At 39.5% G+C, this 18,286-nt stretch overlaps 1 protein-coding gene across 1 annotated transcript; it reads right to left on the reverse strand.

Annotated features, from left to right (window-relative positions):
• Positions 1-995: 995 nt before the first annotated feature.
• LOC114241527 (facilitated trehalose transporter Tret1-2 homolog) lies at positions 996-17,932 on the reverse strand. Its single transcript, XM_028172381.2, has 10 exons — positions 17,872-17,932; positions 13,619-13,774; positions 12,574-12,776; positions 11,651-11,837; positions 10,668-10,789; positions 7,823-7,999; positions 7,323-7,415; positions 5,286-5,512; positions 4,176-4,328; positions 996-1,886 (listed from the first exon to the last, which is right to left on the reverse strand). The coding sequence occupies exons 1-10, from the start codon at positions 17,915-17,917 to the stop codon at positions 1,856-1,858; spliced, it is 1,395 nt and encodes a 464-aa protein (XP_028028182.2). The 5' UTR covers positions 17,918-17,932; the 3' UTR covers positions 996-1,855.
• Between the last annotated feature and the right edge of the window lie 354 nt (positions 17,933-18,286).

Consider the following 18,286-nt stretch of genomic DNA (forward strand, 5'->3'; position numbering starts at 1 on the left):
CCGTCTCTCAATGAAAAGACGCGCGGGAAATAAAAACATGGAATGTCAAATATTCGTTATTGTTATGTTTGCTGTGTTATGTTCGTTGTGTTATGTGCGAGTAGAATTATAAAACTATAGATATTATAATTTACTGCAATTTAGAGGACAGCCTCAAAATATCAACTTTCACCAGCGCACGACCTCGTCGATTGGTTTTAAGTCGCCAGTCGACCGTATTCAGTGTTTATATGTACATAAGGTAAATTCTTCTATACTTCTTTTTTTGGCGGTTACTTTTTTTTAGGGTGTTTATGACCTGGTAACTAAGCCCTTTAGGCCAAGTCTTATTTAAATTTTTAATAAATATGTTTAACCTTTATAGTGCTCTTTTTGGCGGTAATTTCAAAATTCTCACAGATTATATAAATAACGGTCTCAAACAGAATTTATAGGTATGTGGCCTTTTTGCAGGATTTGTAACTATATGGCGTAATCAACTAGTGGTCTTATTGAAAATTAGTTTTTACGTTATTGTATGTTGAAATTGTTGGTTAATTATATAAGTCCGACGCATGTAAACAATTGTATAAGACGGTATTCAAGAGAATTCATGACTAAGCTACCCCCAATTTTCTACTCTTAAATATCAGTGATTATTGTCGCACAATACATCGAGTAGCCGAACGGAGCGGAGCTCTTTGTTGTTATTGTTGTACACTTGAAATTCAATAAATGGAATTCATTGGAACACGAGTCTCATTTATTGTCACTATGAAAAGCAATGCCAATAAATGAAAATAAGCGTCGCTGACGTCACCAGTCACTCCGTCATTTATATTACTTCAAAATTTAACAGATTAAAACGTCGACAAGAACATTCTAGAGATTATGTGCATCGTATTTAACCTCTTTGTACACTTTCTCTTAAACTGTCTCTAAAAAAATGAAAATACCAAAGGATGTTACACAACACATCTAAGCAACAAAACAAAAAAAAAAAACTTACAATTTTTATACACAAAATTTTAAAATATTATACCTAAATAAAATTAGTATAAATTTTAACCTAAGTAAATACTATTATATCTCACTTATAACCCTAGCTTAGGAATATTGAATTTGTAGTCTTTGTTTGTTTATAAAGCTCTTTCTGCCTTACATTTACTACACTGTTTAATAGAGAATTTAGAGATGTCTGCACCTCTGGCGTAGTCGCTATTAAGTTTCAGAAAGTTAATATCAACATTATGAATCTTATTGTATAGTCGATAAAGAGCATAATATTCATTGATACAGGAGCAACTTCATATAGTCCAATTTCGTAATTTATGTACCTATTGTTCCTCTTACGCAGATATTAAATAAAGTAAGCCATTTCTGAATATCGCTGAATGATATTTCTTAAAGCTAACAAATTTAATTAAACTGGTTTTAATTCGTTTAGAATTCGCTTTACAAGCTACCAACCCTGAAGGTTTTATTCACGCTTCGTCCACTAATATAATATTATTATCACATGTAGGTAACTCTTTTTTTTTAATCTATTTTTCTTAAAACTTTCACGTTTATCAAAATTTTAAGTTTTAAACACTATTATTATTAAGAAATAACGGGAACGGCTTTAACTTAAAATTCATTGCAAGAACCCTTTAAATAATAATAGTATTTACAACTTTTTTTTTCTCTATTAAATATCATAATCAATAAATTCGATAGCTTAGTACGAATAAAACTGGAAGACATATATTAAATTACAACTAAATATCAATGAAGTACATTATAAAAATTAGCATTTCACTAAATATTTCATTCGAGGTAAAATAAAATAATGCTCGCGTATTTTAACGTAAGTTTTAAAAAGCATTATTTGGTTTTAAATTGTCTCGGTTTTCGATGGCGACACCCTGCGAACAAAAGTATGGTTTAAATGAATTGTTACCGTTATAAGCATTTCTTATTCTCTATATATAAAAATGAATTGCTTGTTCGTTAGTCTCGCTAAAACTCGAGAACGGCTGGACCGATTTGGCTAATTAAACTATTTGTGGAAGTCCAGAGAAGGTTTAAAAGGTAGATAAATATGAAAAAGCTCGAAATTAAATAAAAATAACAATTTTGTTTTTCCTTTGATGTGTCCCCCGTCGGACCGATTCCTTTTGTTTGTTTTAAGTTTATTTTATACAAAAGTTTAGGTCTTTTATTTATCCATTGAGGCGCTACGAAGTCTGCCGGGTCAGCTAGTTCTCTAAATAAATTAACATACAGTCGACCTGATAGAATGTAACACAGCGGCCAATGGACACTGTCAATACCAAAGACACAGTCACACTTTGAAGAAAGACATGTCGTGGCGCTTCGGGAGAACCTCAAAGGGATATCAATTCAGTTTCAACGTCCGTGGAAGGAGACATCGCTGAAAACGCATTGTATCAGGCGACGTAATCCTTATTCTAAGAATTTGGAAGTGCCTAACGACAAATTCCTCGTTCGTGTCGAGCTGGTGTGTCTCATTTTGACTCATACGAACTGGTGACGACTTCTTTGTGAATACGACGAACACCTTTTTAGAACGAAGTTCGTTTTTGTTTTCTTACCCATTTGCTGGTAGCCTAAGGGGCTATTCCAGCTTTGCGTGGACGGGTAGATGAGCTAAGGGCTCAACCTGAGAGAAGTTGCTCACACTGGGCCTAGCAAGAGCAGTGCTTCGCTGAATCTACCACCGGATCGGAATCGCGACTCGCTGAGAAGATCCGGCGAGAAACTCAGTGGGTCGGGGGAGCTTTTAGTTAGTTCGCTCGTCGAGCTCTTCGTCGTCATCGACTAGTTCGACGAGGATGGTGACTGGTGCTTGAAAGAGCCTAAAAGCATCGTCCTGGGATCCGACCAAAGATGTCTTATGCAACGGCTGCTTAGCTTTGTCCCGTCAGCTCGGTCGAATATATTTTGATATTAAGTAACTTCGTTAGTAATAGGACTTCGAGGACGACACTGACGCTTTTTTTGTTAGCATCAACCAGAAAGTAGTGTACTGATGATAACCATACGCCCAGCATATTAGATAAGATTAAATTATTATCCATCTTAAAACATACTTAGTTAATGTATGGAAATATAATGTCATCAGTTATCTCAGTTTTGAAGAGAATCGCTTTTAATAATGATGCAATATCTCTGTGGTAATGAAAATTCGAGGGTTGATGCTTCCCTTCCCGCTTCCGTATGCTTGATTCGCGATATCCTGCAAGTAACCCCTGGGGGTGCAAGACGGGAACCGAAAACAATGAGTGAAGAGATGCGCGTTTGACGCCTGTTCTAACGCGTTTGTACCGCCTCTCTTGTAGCATCAACAAGGTTTTGTTTTAGTGGAAGACCGCTCAGATCCATCGTATTCATATGAAGGGCAATCGTTCGGACTCTTCAAGTTACAGCCATATCGCGTTAACTTCTTTACTTTTCAAGGTGCTGGAGGGAATGATAAATACACAACTCCTTAAGTATCTTGGAGATCTCCAGCTGGTCAGTGACCGACCGTTTAGGACAGTACAGACCCAAATACCGGCTACATCCATTAGACTTCAAACAAAAGGGCCATTTGGATTGTCGTAAATTAGAGGAATTTCGGTTCTCATAGGATTCCATAAGGTTTATTTTCATAGGGAGTGCTCTTAGGTATTGTTTGAGTCGATCCCATCATCATATTTTTACTATCTCACCTGCCGCCACTGCTACTGTATTCATCCATCATAGAACCATCTAGAACCAATGCATTCATCCACAGAGCGCTTCTAGGAAATCTTTTTTGCTACGTAATATGTTTATTTTTTTTAATTAACTCCTCTCCATGGTGTTTCCTGAGTGCTATGACATGTTTCTCTGCAAACGAGGTTTGGGGGGAGTACTAAGCCGTTGACTGTGAGAGCTATCTCCTATTGTTTTGTATGTGACTGCAGGTTTTCATTTAAGAATTTGGCGAATTTAGGTCGATACTTGTGGCCTCAGTTAAATAACGTATTCTAGTTTTACATTTCAAATAAGACATTATTATTTTAAAAATTTATAGAAATGTAGATTTATGTAATGGTGGCTAATGTCTGCATGACAGCTACGTGGCAAGAATAGACAGAGACCAGCCGCTTGGGCTTGCAAAACTCCTAGAAGATAATACATTAATCTTGTAATTATAGTCTACTCACTTCCCAGCCAGCATATCCTGGATTTCCTGGAAGCTTTTGCCCTTCGTCTCCGGCACCACGAAGAATGTGAAGAAGAACGCCACTATACAGCAAACTCCGAAGATGAGAAAGACCACACCCATTCCAACTATATCGGCTACTAGGTAGAAATATCTGCACAAAAATCACATTGGTCAGAATTATATCCAACACAGCTTTTTTTCTACTAAACGAGTCTTTTAGTGCGTGGTTTTTGCTTATGGATTTCACCAATGTCAAGGGCACAAATATGTTGTTGTCTTAATTGACTGGTGCTTACCGTGATTTATACATGTAATGAGTTTTTATTATTATGGCGCTGTCAAAATCCAACATTTATGGAGCGTTCTGCGTTAGAATACATTCAAGTTAACCAAGACCTGCTATTGTTAGAGGCAGACAAAAGGAACGTGACTGTATTAATGGATGTTCGTGAATACGATTGTAAGACGCATCTCGCTAATGTAAGCATGTATACGAAGACAGAGTACGTAATTTTTTTTTTCCTACCTGTTCTGATAGCCTTGATAGGCTATTTCAGCTTCATCCTAACGTTTGTAGGTGAGCTCAAGGGGCTCAAACCGGAGAGTTGCTAACACTGACCCTAGCAAGAGCAGTGCTTCGCAGAATCTACCACCGGATCGGAAACGCGACCCACTGAGAAGATCCGGCGAGAAACTCAGTGGGCTGTGTCTGAGGGTTAATTCGCTCGTCGAGCCCTTCGTCGCAAGCGACGGGTTCGACGAGGACGGTGACTGGTGCTTGTGATGCCTAAAAGCACCGTTAATAGAGAGTACGTACTAAAGTCACGTGTGGCCCAACGAATAAGCCCGTTGATCAAGGAAGGCCAAATTGGATACAAGAAGATACGTACACCGGCTTAATAAGACCTAAGATGTCTGAAACAGCTAAACTATGTGGACTGCCCAAGGTTCATAGTAGCAAACAATTAGCAAGAAAGCAAGTAGCAAGTCCCATTTAGGTCAATAGTCAGATCGATTAAATCGCTTAGCAAAAACATTACCGTAATAATCTTTAACGCATCACTTTGATTTACGCTATATTATACAATTTACTAACATTGAAACTCACCTAGTCACCAAGAAGGACAGCAGCCAGCAGAAGGCCGTGGCTATTGGAGAAGCCAACGCCTTCACGTCAATTGGGAAGAGTTCTCCAATTACAACCCATGGCAGAGGACCCAGGCCCAAGCAGTATGAGATGATGAACAGCGTCAGCGCCAGAATGGGTAGGAACCTCATGCTGTCGACTATTGGACTGCCGTTGGTGTCCAATATGAAGTACATGCCAAGGAGTCCCTGAGGGCAAATAAATCGAGGTCAATAACTCACAGCGTATAAGTTTCGCTCGTTATGTGAGGCCATGTCTTTCGCGAGTGACCTACTTAATTAGCAAAGCTCATAGCTATCACTAATATCGCCACCGGCGTCGTCGGTCGTCATCTACACATCGTAATGACCTCGTTCAAGAAATTGTGTAATATTATTATTAAATAACGTTAAGGCTAAGCGATTTAAACTAACATAGTGGTCGAGAAACACATTTCTGTCAAAACCGAAAATGAACGAATAATTTATAAGGCTTACACTGATGAAAAAGCCAAACGAGAAAATTATGAGAGCCTAGCACATCAATTGTTATCTGAACCAAAGTTCTAATAACGATTCGAGACTATTAAAGCTGCTACTACAGAAGTTACTCAATCAGAACCCATTGTAAGTAACCCCAATATAAACGTGGTTAATAATACGAATTTAAACACAAAGAAGGTATAAATAGCCGAAGTTTAAATAAATCCATTTCCTATCCTAAGATAATAACTAATAACCAGAATAATTAGAAGTAAAGAGTTAGGCAAAATGATGCCTATTCAGAGCTAAAAGAAATAAAAGCTGGAGTACCACAAGGAAGTGTGTTAGGGCCACTCTTGCACCTACTATACACTTGTGATATTCCACACATAGATAATAGTATTATTGCGGCTTTTGCTAATGATACAGCCATAATGGCGACAGGTAATAGTAACGAAGAAGCAGCAGCAAAAGAACAAATAGCTAACGATCGATTTCACCAGTGAACTAGAACATGGAGAATCGAACTTTACGAATCCAAACCGGTATACATTTTTACACCATCCGATATATACAAACAAGCAACCAATACCGTATGCAAATATGGCCAAATATCTTGGTATGGAATATTGACGTGAAGCTGCGGTGGAAAGCTCACGTCAAGAAAAAATAAAAGAACTAGGAATAAGATACAAAAAGTTGTACTGGCTACTTTGAAGACGGTCGTTGTACATACAAGTCTTAATGCCAGTCTGGACTTATGGTGTACTGCTCTGGGGTTGTGCCAAAGAAACTAACATCAGAATAATACAGGGCTTCCAAAATAAAGTTCTCAGGGATATTGTCAACCTAAGCTGGTACATAAGAAATAACGATCTTCACCGGGACCTTATTGTTGAGCCTGTCCGTGAAATAATTGCAAAATATGCCAAAGCTCAGTTTATGTTTACTGGTGGTAGGACTTGTGATTCCGCACGGGTAGGGTCTATGGGCTCCAGGAACCACTTAAAACCAGGCGGGCTGTGAGCTCGTACACCCATCTAAGCAATAAAAAATATATCTAAATATATGTAATAAGCGATTGGCAGCAGAGACGGAGCATCTTCCTTGCAGTACCGAGCGTTTTCTCTCTTTCTCTCTCTATCTCTCTTCCTAGCTATTCATCCCACACAGTGGTAGGGTCAGTTTTCTTTATTTTTCTATTCTACTTCGGTCTGTCTTCGACATCCTAGTCAGTAACATTGTGCTCCCTCTTTTTCTTCATCACTCCATCTTTCCACCTTGTCTTGGGTCTTTCTCTAGGACTCCAACCGGACTGGTCGAGCTGAAAATTCCTATGTAGTCTGGTGGCCTTCTTTTTACGTGAACATAAAATCTCATTCTACTCTCCATCATCTTGTCAGCGATGATCTGCAGCAATGAGCCTAATCGTCCGCTATACATTCAGATAACATAATGCCGTTCCGAGAGGTCGTCTCCTTGTATTAGAGAACTCCTATGACGTGTTTGACACAGAATACAGACGTCCGATACCTACGAGTCCAATAGTTGTTCCGGTGCAGGAGATGAGGAGCAGCATCCTGCGGCCGAGTCTGTCCACCACCAGGGGCGTGACTGCTGAGGCACCGACCTGTGACATTTCTCGATAAAATATATTCACACGACAAGAGAACGAAAATGGAAATTAAAATTTTGATTAGATAAAAACGTGCGAAGTTGTCCAGACGTTAAAATATTTTTGACTTTACAGAATATAGAAAGGCAGTTTTGAAATGTTTATAAGATGATTTAGCTTTAATGGTTTTTTAACCGACTTCAAAAAAGACGAGGTTCTCAATTCGATAAAATTTTTAAAGTGCTACCTCAGAACTTCTTCCTAGATGACCCGATTTTGATTGTTCTTTTGATTGATTGAGGCGATTTGCTATCACCCACTTCGAGACATGAAGTTGAAATTTTAATGCCTATCAAAACGGGCTAGTGCCATTCGATTAGATTACATCGTAATAGTATGATGTGATCGGCGATCTTACAGACCTGCATGGCGCCGATGATGATTGTCGCGATGGCGGAGTCCAGAATGGCCCCGGCCGTTTCGAAGATGGTCGCCATGTAGAACAACACTGCGTTGATGCCGGACAACTGCTGGGCCGCCACGAGGGCGCACGAGATGTAGAACGCTTTGAAGTTGGCACCGCGGAACACGTCCGATAACTGGACAATTGTAATCACAGTGTCATGTTGCTGTACATGGACAGACAAACCATAGCATATCCGCTCTGATATATGAAATTGTAGTCTATTTGAAAATTAACTGTGATGATAATTAAAACTAAACTCAACTTTTACGTTTCGTGTATCGAATCGAGTGTTGGTATAAAGTTTATACATAAACTATGACGTCATAGTACAAAATAGTGCACTCTCTTTAAAGTGATATTAAAATGCCTTTAACTTATCTGATACAAGATTATTTTCTTCTCAATCGTGTCACTCTTGGCTAAGTGGTCGTGATCGTCGTGTTGTGGTGGAGGGGGCAGACTTGACGCGTCTTACGATGCTGCATCTCTCTTTACTCGAGGCCATTCTACTGCACTCATTTAGGGGACCTCCCGCTGTAGTTTTAATTTGCTTGGTCCGCCGCATTGGAGACCTCCCGCGTGGTCTTCTACCATCAACCCTTCCCTGTACTATAAGGCGTTCTATGGACCGACCATCTCGTCGCGAAGCGTGTCCGAAGAAATCCACCATTCGAGACTGTACTATAGCAAAAAGACGCTGCTTTTTGCCGAGCATTCTGCAAGCAACTGCAGAAGCAAAGCAACGCAACTGCAAGCATTCTTCTCCAGCACCACATATACGGAGCGTCTAGTTTCTTCCTTTCCACATCTCACACAGTCCAGTTTTTTATTTTCCCATACTTTCCTCAGTCATCGTCCATCGCTCACCTCGTGACGTTACAAGATACAAGTTACCTAATACAAAACAGTAATCAACGTAAGATATCACAATCAACACACATACCTACAAGTTACATAATCTATGAAATGCGCTCCTTCTCGAGGTCAGTGTGCTTAGTGCGAGTTTTTAACGTTCTCGATCGCGTAAAGTCATCTCAAATTAGTATGCAGTTGGAACAGCGCCCCTAGCGGCAAACGTAGGTAAGCGTTTCAACTCTTACGCTATCGAGAACGTTTAAAAACTCGCACTAAGCAAACAGGACTATTACTGACCGGTGCGTGTTCGAGTTAAGGGTTCGGCGAATGCTGTTTGAAAAGGGTCATTACCGATCCTGTGGACCGAATGGTAAACAATCGACATCGCCCAAAACACGTCATTTCGGATCCTCCCGATCCACTATATGTGTTTTTAGGTACCCCAAGCTCCGGTCATCGTTCTCGTTGAACCCGTTGCTTGCGACGAAGGGATCGGTGAGTAAATTAACCCACAAACAGCCCGCTGAGTTTCTCGCTGGGTCTTCTCAGTGGGTCACATTTCAGATCTGGTGGTAGATTCTGCGAAGCACTGCTCTTGCTAGGGTCACTGTTAGTAACATCGTCAGGTTTGAGCCCCTTGAGATCACCTACTCGTCCGGTAACGCTGATATAGCCTATTAAGGCTATCGGCATAGATAGAAAAAAAAATCATTTGAACAGTATTATTATAGGTGGTAAGGTGGCGGATGAAACGCGATTGCATGCAGCAAAGATGCGAATGTTGCAATGGATGTGTGGAGTAATGAGAATGGATAGAATACGGAATATGTTAGGGGAAGTCTGAAAGCGGCACCTGTGACAGAGAAGCTGAGAAGTGCGCGTATGGGATGGTATGGACATGTGATGAGACGAAATGAAAATGAGGTTGGTAAGAGAGTGTTAACTATGAATGTGGAAGGATATAGAGGAAGAGGTAGACCTAAGAAGAAATTGATGGATTGCGTGAAAAACGATATGGGTAAGAGGGGAGTGAGCGAAGAAATGGTATATGATAGAAGAGTATGGAAGGAGAAAACATGTTGTGCCGACCCCAGGTGACTGGGAGAAGGGCAGAATAATGATAAACTATTATTATTTATGTATGTATATGTGTATATTATGTATTTGTAATTTAATATACACCAATATATACTTTACTCTCCACCGTAATTTATTCTGCACTACTTTGGGTGACTGCTAGAGAATGCCATAGGCATTAAGTCCGCCAATGTAAATTTTACATGAAGTGTAATAAATAGATAAATAATCATCGTGCAGATCATGTGCTGATAATAGCCTTAAGCAGACTTGGGTATTGCCACATGAATTTGCTTCAGAACTAAGCAGAGCAGTGGTGCCTACCTGTGTGGCCTGCCAAAGTAGCCCACGGTCAGTGAGCTATGTTGAGTTTTTTTTTTACGCCGGCAACCGAACCTATGGAATTTGGTCAAATGGTAGGTACCACCCACTAAACGATTCCCCTTGAACGTCCAGTCCCCGCTCGAGACAGAAAACCGGGAGAGGTGAGAAGGGTTACCGCGGTCAATGTCAGAACGAAATGCGCGACTCGTTTCACGGACGCCCGGCCGGGGTAGAGAATTCTCCGGTCGCTGCATGACTTACACAGGGGGAGCTGTGTTGAGCACATCACTACATAGTATAAAACAAAGTCGCTTTCTCTGTCCCTATATCTGTCTGTCCCTATGTATGCTTAAATCTTTAAAACTACGCAACGGATTTTGATGCGTTTTTTTTAATAGATAGAGTAATTGAAGAGGAAGGTTTATATGTATATTAACATCCATTAAATAGTGGAGAAATCAATAATAAATTACAGTGTCCGAAGCGAAGCGAGGGCGGGTCGCAGTAATCATATAAAACTTAGTATACTTAATAGACAATCATACGTAAGCAGTTTTCTGGCTTGCGCCCTTGACTTCAGCGGCCATCTTGTCTAGCTCAGCTTGCACTCCGGCGCGTGATTTTCCCCTGATGAATTGCAGGGATTTGGCCGCAGAGTCTACGTCACCTGCGCGAATACAAGCCGTGACATTCCAATCAGAACAATTTCAATAGAAGCACGCCACTCATCTTATCTTTTCATTTGGTTACCAGTGATGCACATCATGAAATAGAGGAGTCAAAAATGGGCAATCATTGACTTTTTTTTTTATTGCTTAGATGGGTGGACGAGCTCACAGCCCACCTGATGTTAAGTGGTTACTGGAGCCCATAGACATCCACAACGTAAATGCGCCACCCACCTTTGAGATACAAGTTCTAAGGTCTCAAGTATAGTAACGACGGCTGCCCCACCCTTCAAACCGAAACGCATTACTGCTTCACGGCAGAAATAGGCAGGGTGGTGGTACCCACCCGCGCGGACTCACAAGACGTCCTACCACCAGTAATTACGCAAATTATAATTTTGCGGGTTTCATTTTTATTACACGATGTTATTCCTTCACCGTGGAAGTCAATCGTGAACATTTGTTGAGTACGTATTTCATTTGAAAAATTGGTACCCGCCTGCGGGATTCGAACACCGGTGCATCGCTCAACACGAATGCACCGGACGTCTTATCCGTTAGGCCACGACGACTACAATGACTAAAATGAAGAAGGATATGCTTGAACAGAATTACGATATCTGAGACTAAATATCTCTAGCTATGTAAGCTAAATATATTATATTATTGTGATATTGATACATAAGTCTGGCAATGAGCTTACGAATGCTCAAAATCTAAGTCTGCTCCAAATTAGAGATTCTCCAGCGCGAGCAGTTCAACGCGAATGTTAAAACAATTTAAATTCGCATCAAATTAAGCTGAGCCCATATACGTCTGTCGAAATGATTAGTGTTTGTTGAGTAGTTTAATTAACTTACCTTTGTTCAAATAATACATCGGGGTTTCAGGCATGAAGAAGAACAGCACGCAGAAGACCGCGACTATAGCTATTCCGACATACTGCAGCGCGAAATAGGAGACGAACGGTCCCACTGCGTATACCAGCAGAAAGCCAGATACTACAAATAGCAGGAGGAATGATCCCAAGGCACCGCGCGTGTCATCCTAAAAATAAGATTGGTCTTCGCGATATGCGAAGACATTGGTTTTTTATTTACTAGATTAGCGAACGAGCTCATGGACATCACAGCGTAAGTCAGACATGAGGTCGAAATCTTAATTGCATAGTATAACAGCTATTATACCCTTGAAATCGCATGACATGTTCTCGGCAAAAATAGGAGGTAGTCCCCGTCTGGGCGTAGCTGAAATAGCCCCCTAGACTACCTACGAATAGGTAGTATAAATATATGGTAATGTCCCAGGTGGGAATTGTGGTAGTCTAAGTTCTTGATGCGCTGATGATGAAGTGTGAAGGCTGCAATTGATCCGTTGGGGTCACCGGTGTGGGAGGTATACGATAAAGGCAAGATCTTCCACCGTGCGGGTATCATTGCTCGGTAAACCGACAGTCCGAATGTTGTTGTTCGGAACTTGTATATATGCAAGCTTATCTTGAAAATGTCGCTATCGAGATTCAGGCATCTATCAAATATCTTGTGTTCTATGATGGCTACCTGCCACAATTTCCTTTGTGCACTTTAATGATATTCACAGGAAGACATGAGGTGGTGTATATGTCGACACAACACGCCCAAATTTTTCTAGCTGCATCCTCCATAGAAACATCCACGTCCGTGACGTATGATTCAGATGTCATGCCCCAATTTTAGTGAAGTCGACATACAGATAAAAATGGAAGTGATCTTTATTTAAGCAGTTGCTGATGACCTGCACATACCGTTGCGATCTCAGCACAATACATCGGCGTGACCGTAAACAGCATCCCGACTGCCAGGCCCCAAACGAATCTGCCAGCGTAAATCATTTCAACATTTTGAACGGCTATCATCAAAATAAAGCCGACGATGAGTGGTACAGATGACAGAAGAATGCCCCATCGACGACCCATTGTTGACGCTAGGAAACCTCCAATGAATGGACCTGAAAAATGGTTATCTGTGTTAGTTTTGTGGATCCTGTAACCCAACTATGCCACCACTGCTTCTTCTTATTCTTCTTCTGCTGGGAATATACTGATGGTACCAATCAGTTCGCTAGATACAGTACCAGGGGCTCTCAAAATGGAGCTTTTGTTTCTGCCGCTATAGTGGAGTTGATACTTGGTAACTTGGAGTAATGATTTTTTTATGATTCAGGGATTACTGGTGGCCCGGAGGCCTTTTTGGTTTCACCAGGACAGGCAGGCGAGCAACGGGTCAGCCAGGAGGGGTGGGATTTGCTAACAGCAACCCGAGCGCCTCCAAAGGAGACCTAACAACTCAAGAGTAGCTGCTTCGCGAATGAATCTACTACCGGATCGGAATCGCGACCCGCTGAGAAGATCCGGAGAGAAATTCAGCGGGCTGAAACAATGTATTGATTTGATTAAACAAAACCATTCGCTCGGTGGAAGGTCTACCAACTGTCGTTGCCTTTAAATATTAACTGAAGACTAAGCTAAAACTGAAAGTTGAGTTAAAATCTCGGATAATGGACTTTTGGTTTCAAATATCCAAAGATACACGGACTGTCTCGGCGGTGTAGTGAGCGCCACTGACTGTTGCGCCGAGGGTCGTGGGTTAGATTCCCACATCGGGCAAACATTAGTGTGATAAACAGGTTGTTTGCTCTTTATCTGGCTGTTCATTATCTATATATGCATATATTTTAACGTAAATATGTATGTATGTCAGTCTCTGGTACCCATAACACAAGGAATTCTAATTTTGGGTCGGATGACCGTGCCTAATTTGTTCCCAGTTTATTATTATTAAGACTCTCACCGAACATAGCTCCGGCAGATATAAGGGATCCGATCCATGATATTTCGTCGTTGGTGACGGGTCGCGACAAGGGTGTGTCGTCAGGATCCAAGAGCTTCAAGTTCACCGGCGAAGTCCACCCCAAAGCAAAACCAGTAGCCGTAATGGCGATGTTCGCTGTAAAGTTACTCTCAATTACAATTCCATGGAAATAGAAAAAAACGTACCAAAACTTTAATAGAGAAATCGACAGCTGTTATTAATAAAAATGACTACGCACAAATTACAAAATTCTGTTCAACGTGATTTCATTATGTGTGACGCTAACATAAGAACGATACATACTAGCATAGCCATAATACACATTAGCTTGAAAATTTTAAAGTTATCAAATTTTAATTAGTTATTAAAATATGAATTTTCAATTACGGGCTCGACGAGAATGGTGACCGGTGCTTGTGGTACCTATTACCTAAAAACATCGATAGTGGATCGGTTTTTGATTTGACATTCACCAATTTCATTGCCTGTGAAGGCAGATTCTGTTATTCATTTGTAGAATACTTTTTTTATATTTATCAATATAGTTAGAGAAGGCAACGAGAAAGCCAAAGAGAGACCAACCGGTACTAAATGGTAACCGGCGCCAATTGATATATTTAGATGTATGCCCCCAAGCATATTGAGACATCGATTATCGAATAGATCGATTATCGATCGATTGAACTACCGGTTGCATTCTTTAACGATTGTCTCAACCTTCGAACTGACACATGATTGCCACACGGTCGAAATAGGCAAAATGGTGCGAGTTACACATCCTATTACCAATATCACAATTATCAGCGTTAACGTGACTTACAGATAGAAATTATAATCAGAATTTTAAGCCTTTTCGACATTTTTGCTAACATTAAATACGCGTTTTCGCAGTGATTCTCGTTTAATTGAAATAAAAAAATCTGTGTGACCACTTTTATGTTTCGATATATATAACTAGCTTTTGCTCGCGACTTCGTGGAATAGTTACATTGGCAAAAACGCTATTTTTTACACGCGACTTCATTTACGTAGCGTACGTTTTTTGAACGCCGAAAATTATTTTCATCTTTTTAGTTCGGCTAGCTACAAAGCTGTTTTTTTTTTTTTTTTATACCATCGTTAATTTTATTTTTAAGTGCCACTAACTGCCAGGTTAGTGGACGAGTCTGCGGGACTCAGCATGAATTTACCACCGGAACAGAATCGGGGCACGATGAGAAGATGCGGCGAAAAACTCAGTGGGCTGTTTGTTTCTATGGATTAGGTGGCACATCGAACTCTTCATCGAGTGGCATTCGACGAGTTTGACGAGAACTGTGACCGGTGCTTGGACTACCAAGAAGCACCGAGATTAAATCGCAATGGCATGTCCAGGGCGACGGTGGTTGTTCGCTGCCCCGTCGTCTGGATCGATGATGTAACTTGAGGCGACCACGGGGTTGTCGTGTCGCACCGCTTCCTCGAAAAGGTGACCGCTTAATAAGCTTACGCTATTAAGGCACTTTTAGTTGTTAATTTAAAAACTGTTAATACCGGAAAATGTGTTAAAATCGAGGGAAAAAGGCCTAGGGGTACAGGTCCCAAACGATGATCGGACCAGATAGCGGAGGAACTGAAAATACCTGTTAGCGACGCACTCCACCAAGCTACAGAAAGGGATCGATGGAGACAGCTGGTTGACGGAATTGGACGGAGTCACGATCCTCATCAATGAGGGACTGATTGAAGAGAGAGAGAGAAATACCGGAATTCCACACAGCCGGGAGATTCTGTTATATAATTACGCTCCAGTCAAGGAAAGAGCTATTGATTTTTTATATGCAATTCCTTGCAAGCTTGGTAGGCTTTTTACGGCAGTGAACGCGAGTACTACAATCGTCTTTATTTATCCGGTACATCTCTTATCTCGCACTCGGTAAAGACCTTTAAGCTTTAACTATGAAAACTTTTATTAAGCTTAAAGTCTCAGAGGTGTTCATATATCTCTTTAGATTATAAACGATACAGAGCGAATAAGTCCGTGGCTCTGTCGGAGCAGATTATTAAATGATTTGTAACTGTATTCGCCTTCGCCGCAATACTCATGTCCTTTCATTACTATACTGTTCTCTCTTTAACCCCCATACTCCCACATATCTCAAAGAACGTTTCGAGTTCCTGGGTGATACGCATAATTTTTCCCTCAGATCATCGGATAGCCTGAGACTGAAAATGCCCGCACATTCGTCGTCATTATTTGATAATTCATTCACCGTCCAGGCGGTTCGATTGTGGAATGCTCTGCCGGATGCAGTGAGAAGTGCTCCAACTTTAAACTGTTTTATAAGAATGGTGAAGGAACACTACTTATCTGCTTAGTGCTGTTTGTTTGCATCATTATCATTTAAAATTTCCATACTGTTGATTTATTATGTATGTATGTATTGTATGTAAGTATGTAAGTATGTATATTGGTATATAAATCAGTTAGCTATATGTTTCATATTATATGTAAACGGTATATATCTGTTTATTGTATGTATATATTTTCTATAATAATGTATTGTCTTTAGTACACCGCAACATACCTACCTGCTATATTTTTATATTTTCCAGAATTTATTTAAATTAAACGGTAGTCTGGAAGAGATCGCTTTTAGCGATAAGACCGCCTATTGTACAAATGTATCTGCTTTCTGACTGTTTTTTGAATGTAAATTGTGTTTTGGTGTGCAATAAAGTGTATTATTCTCTCTCTCTCTCTATATTCACGAATAGATACAAATAATAAAAACGTTGCATAGTAATTTATTTTAATATGTAATTCAATTAAATGTCAATGAATTATTAATCAATGGCCTTAATAAGAATACGTAGTCTATTTCATGATCATGGTCATCTTTACTTTAAATTAAATTTTCAATAACACTATTAATTGACTACGCCATATAGTTACACATCCTGCAAAAAGGCTATGTACCTATAAATTCTTTTTGAGACCGTTATTTATATAATCTGTGAGAATTTAGAAATTACCGCCAAAAAGAACTATAGAAGAATCTATGTACATAATGTATAAACCCTGAATACGGTCGACTTCAATCCAATCGACGAGGTCGTGCGCTGGTGAAAGTTGATACTTTGAGGCCGTCCTCTAAATTGCAATAAATTATAATATCTATAGTTTTATAATTCTACTCGCACATAACACAAGGAACATAACACAATACATAACAATAACGAATATTTGACATTCCATGTTTTTATTTCCCGCGCGTCTTTTCATTGAGAGACGGCGTTCCCGCGCTTTTGTTGCATTCCGAAATATCGTTGACCAAATTAAAATAGTTTTTCTAGGGAATTGTCAAATTAAATAGCTTCGTTTAATTAAAAGATTGAAATAAACTTTTTGGAACAGTAAAAACGTAATGATCGTTGTAATTCGTATAATTTGAATTTTAATCGTAATATTAATTTTTTGTGTGTGAATAATACATGTTAATGTTATATTATATTCAGACTGCTATTATTTAAATTCGTTTTTAATATTTTTTTGGAAATATTCGTTTACAACATGATGTCTACTATTGTATGTTAATAGATTAAAATTGGGACATATAGACACATTTTTCTAAAGAATTTTATGTAGGTATATTAATAACAAAACTTATAAGTCATCTAGTTGTGGAACTCTTCCATTTCATAATAATAATGACGGCTTAATTACACAATTTGTTTTAAAATAGTCGTGAAATAGATATAATCATTGAATTCGCTCATTCCTAACATTAATGTATCTATTTTATTTAAATTTAGATTTTAAATTTTTAGTAAATTTGTATTAGTCTCTGGTCATACTATTTATACTAATCTTATACTAATATACTTATATACTAATAAGGCTTTTTTCAAATTCATGCATGAGTAAGTATGGAAAAATATTATGTTTCTGTATTTAGCCGAATTCAAAAAAGGAGGAATGAGGTTCTCAATTCCAATGTATTTTCTTTTTATGTGCTCTACCTCAACTTTTTTTTCGTTGAGCCGAATTTGATAATTCAATTTTGATTCAGATTTTGCATCCATTTTACATTCATTAATATTTCATATAGTATACCAGAATTATTATAAATAAAAATGATAACCACAATCTCGGAATAAAACAAAAGCAATAATAATAATAATAATAAAACAAGAACTCAAAATTAACATCAAAACCACCTTAATCTTAATTTATCTCGCATTTAACTCACCCACGCCGGCTATGATGTACTGTCTCCACAATTGGCCCTGCTCCATGCTGTGCGCTTGCGTCTTGACTGGCGCTTCGGTGGAGACCAGTTCGTATACGAACCATCGGTCCGTTCGTCAATGCGATTTGCTCGTTGACAACCGCAGAAAAACGACTCGCCGCCGCATTCGAGCATACGGACGTATACGAGTCCGTATCTCGCACTCTCTCGCGTTAAATAAATATTTCTCAATAGCGTACATACAGCGCACGTTTAAAACCCTATTCTTTTAAATTAGCATTCTTCAACGCTAACGGCCTCGTGCGACAACGCAACCAAATTCTTGAATTCCTCCGCGTAAATCAGATTGACCTCTTCTTGGTGTAGGAAACTCTCCTTAAGCCCTCGCGTCGCGATTCTAAAATTACGAATTACG

This window comes from Bombyx mandarina, chromosome 26 (genome assembly GCF_030267445.1).
Source record: "Bombyx mandarina strain Sakado chromosome 26, ASM3026744v2".
NCBI classification, from domain to species: Eukaryota; Metazoa; Arthropoda; class Insecta; order Lepidoptera; family Bombycidae; genus Bombyx; species Bombyx mandarina.

Excerpts from the sequence above, each read along its gene's own strand:
- LOC114241527 (XM_028172381.2), bottom strand. The coding sequence starts at position 17,917 with ATGGAGCAGGGCCAATTGTGGAGACAGTACATCATAGCCGGCGTGG. Across the intron at positions 7,416-7,822 it reads TCATCATCGGCGCCATGCAG|GTCGGTGCCTCAGCAGTCAC; the intron begins GTCTGTAAGATC and ends GAAATGTCACAG. Across the intron at positions 1,887-4,175 it reads CAGGATATGCTGGCTGGGAA|GGTGTCGCCATCGAAAACCG; the intron begins GTGAGTAGACTA and ends TTTTGTTCGCAG.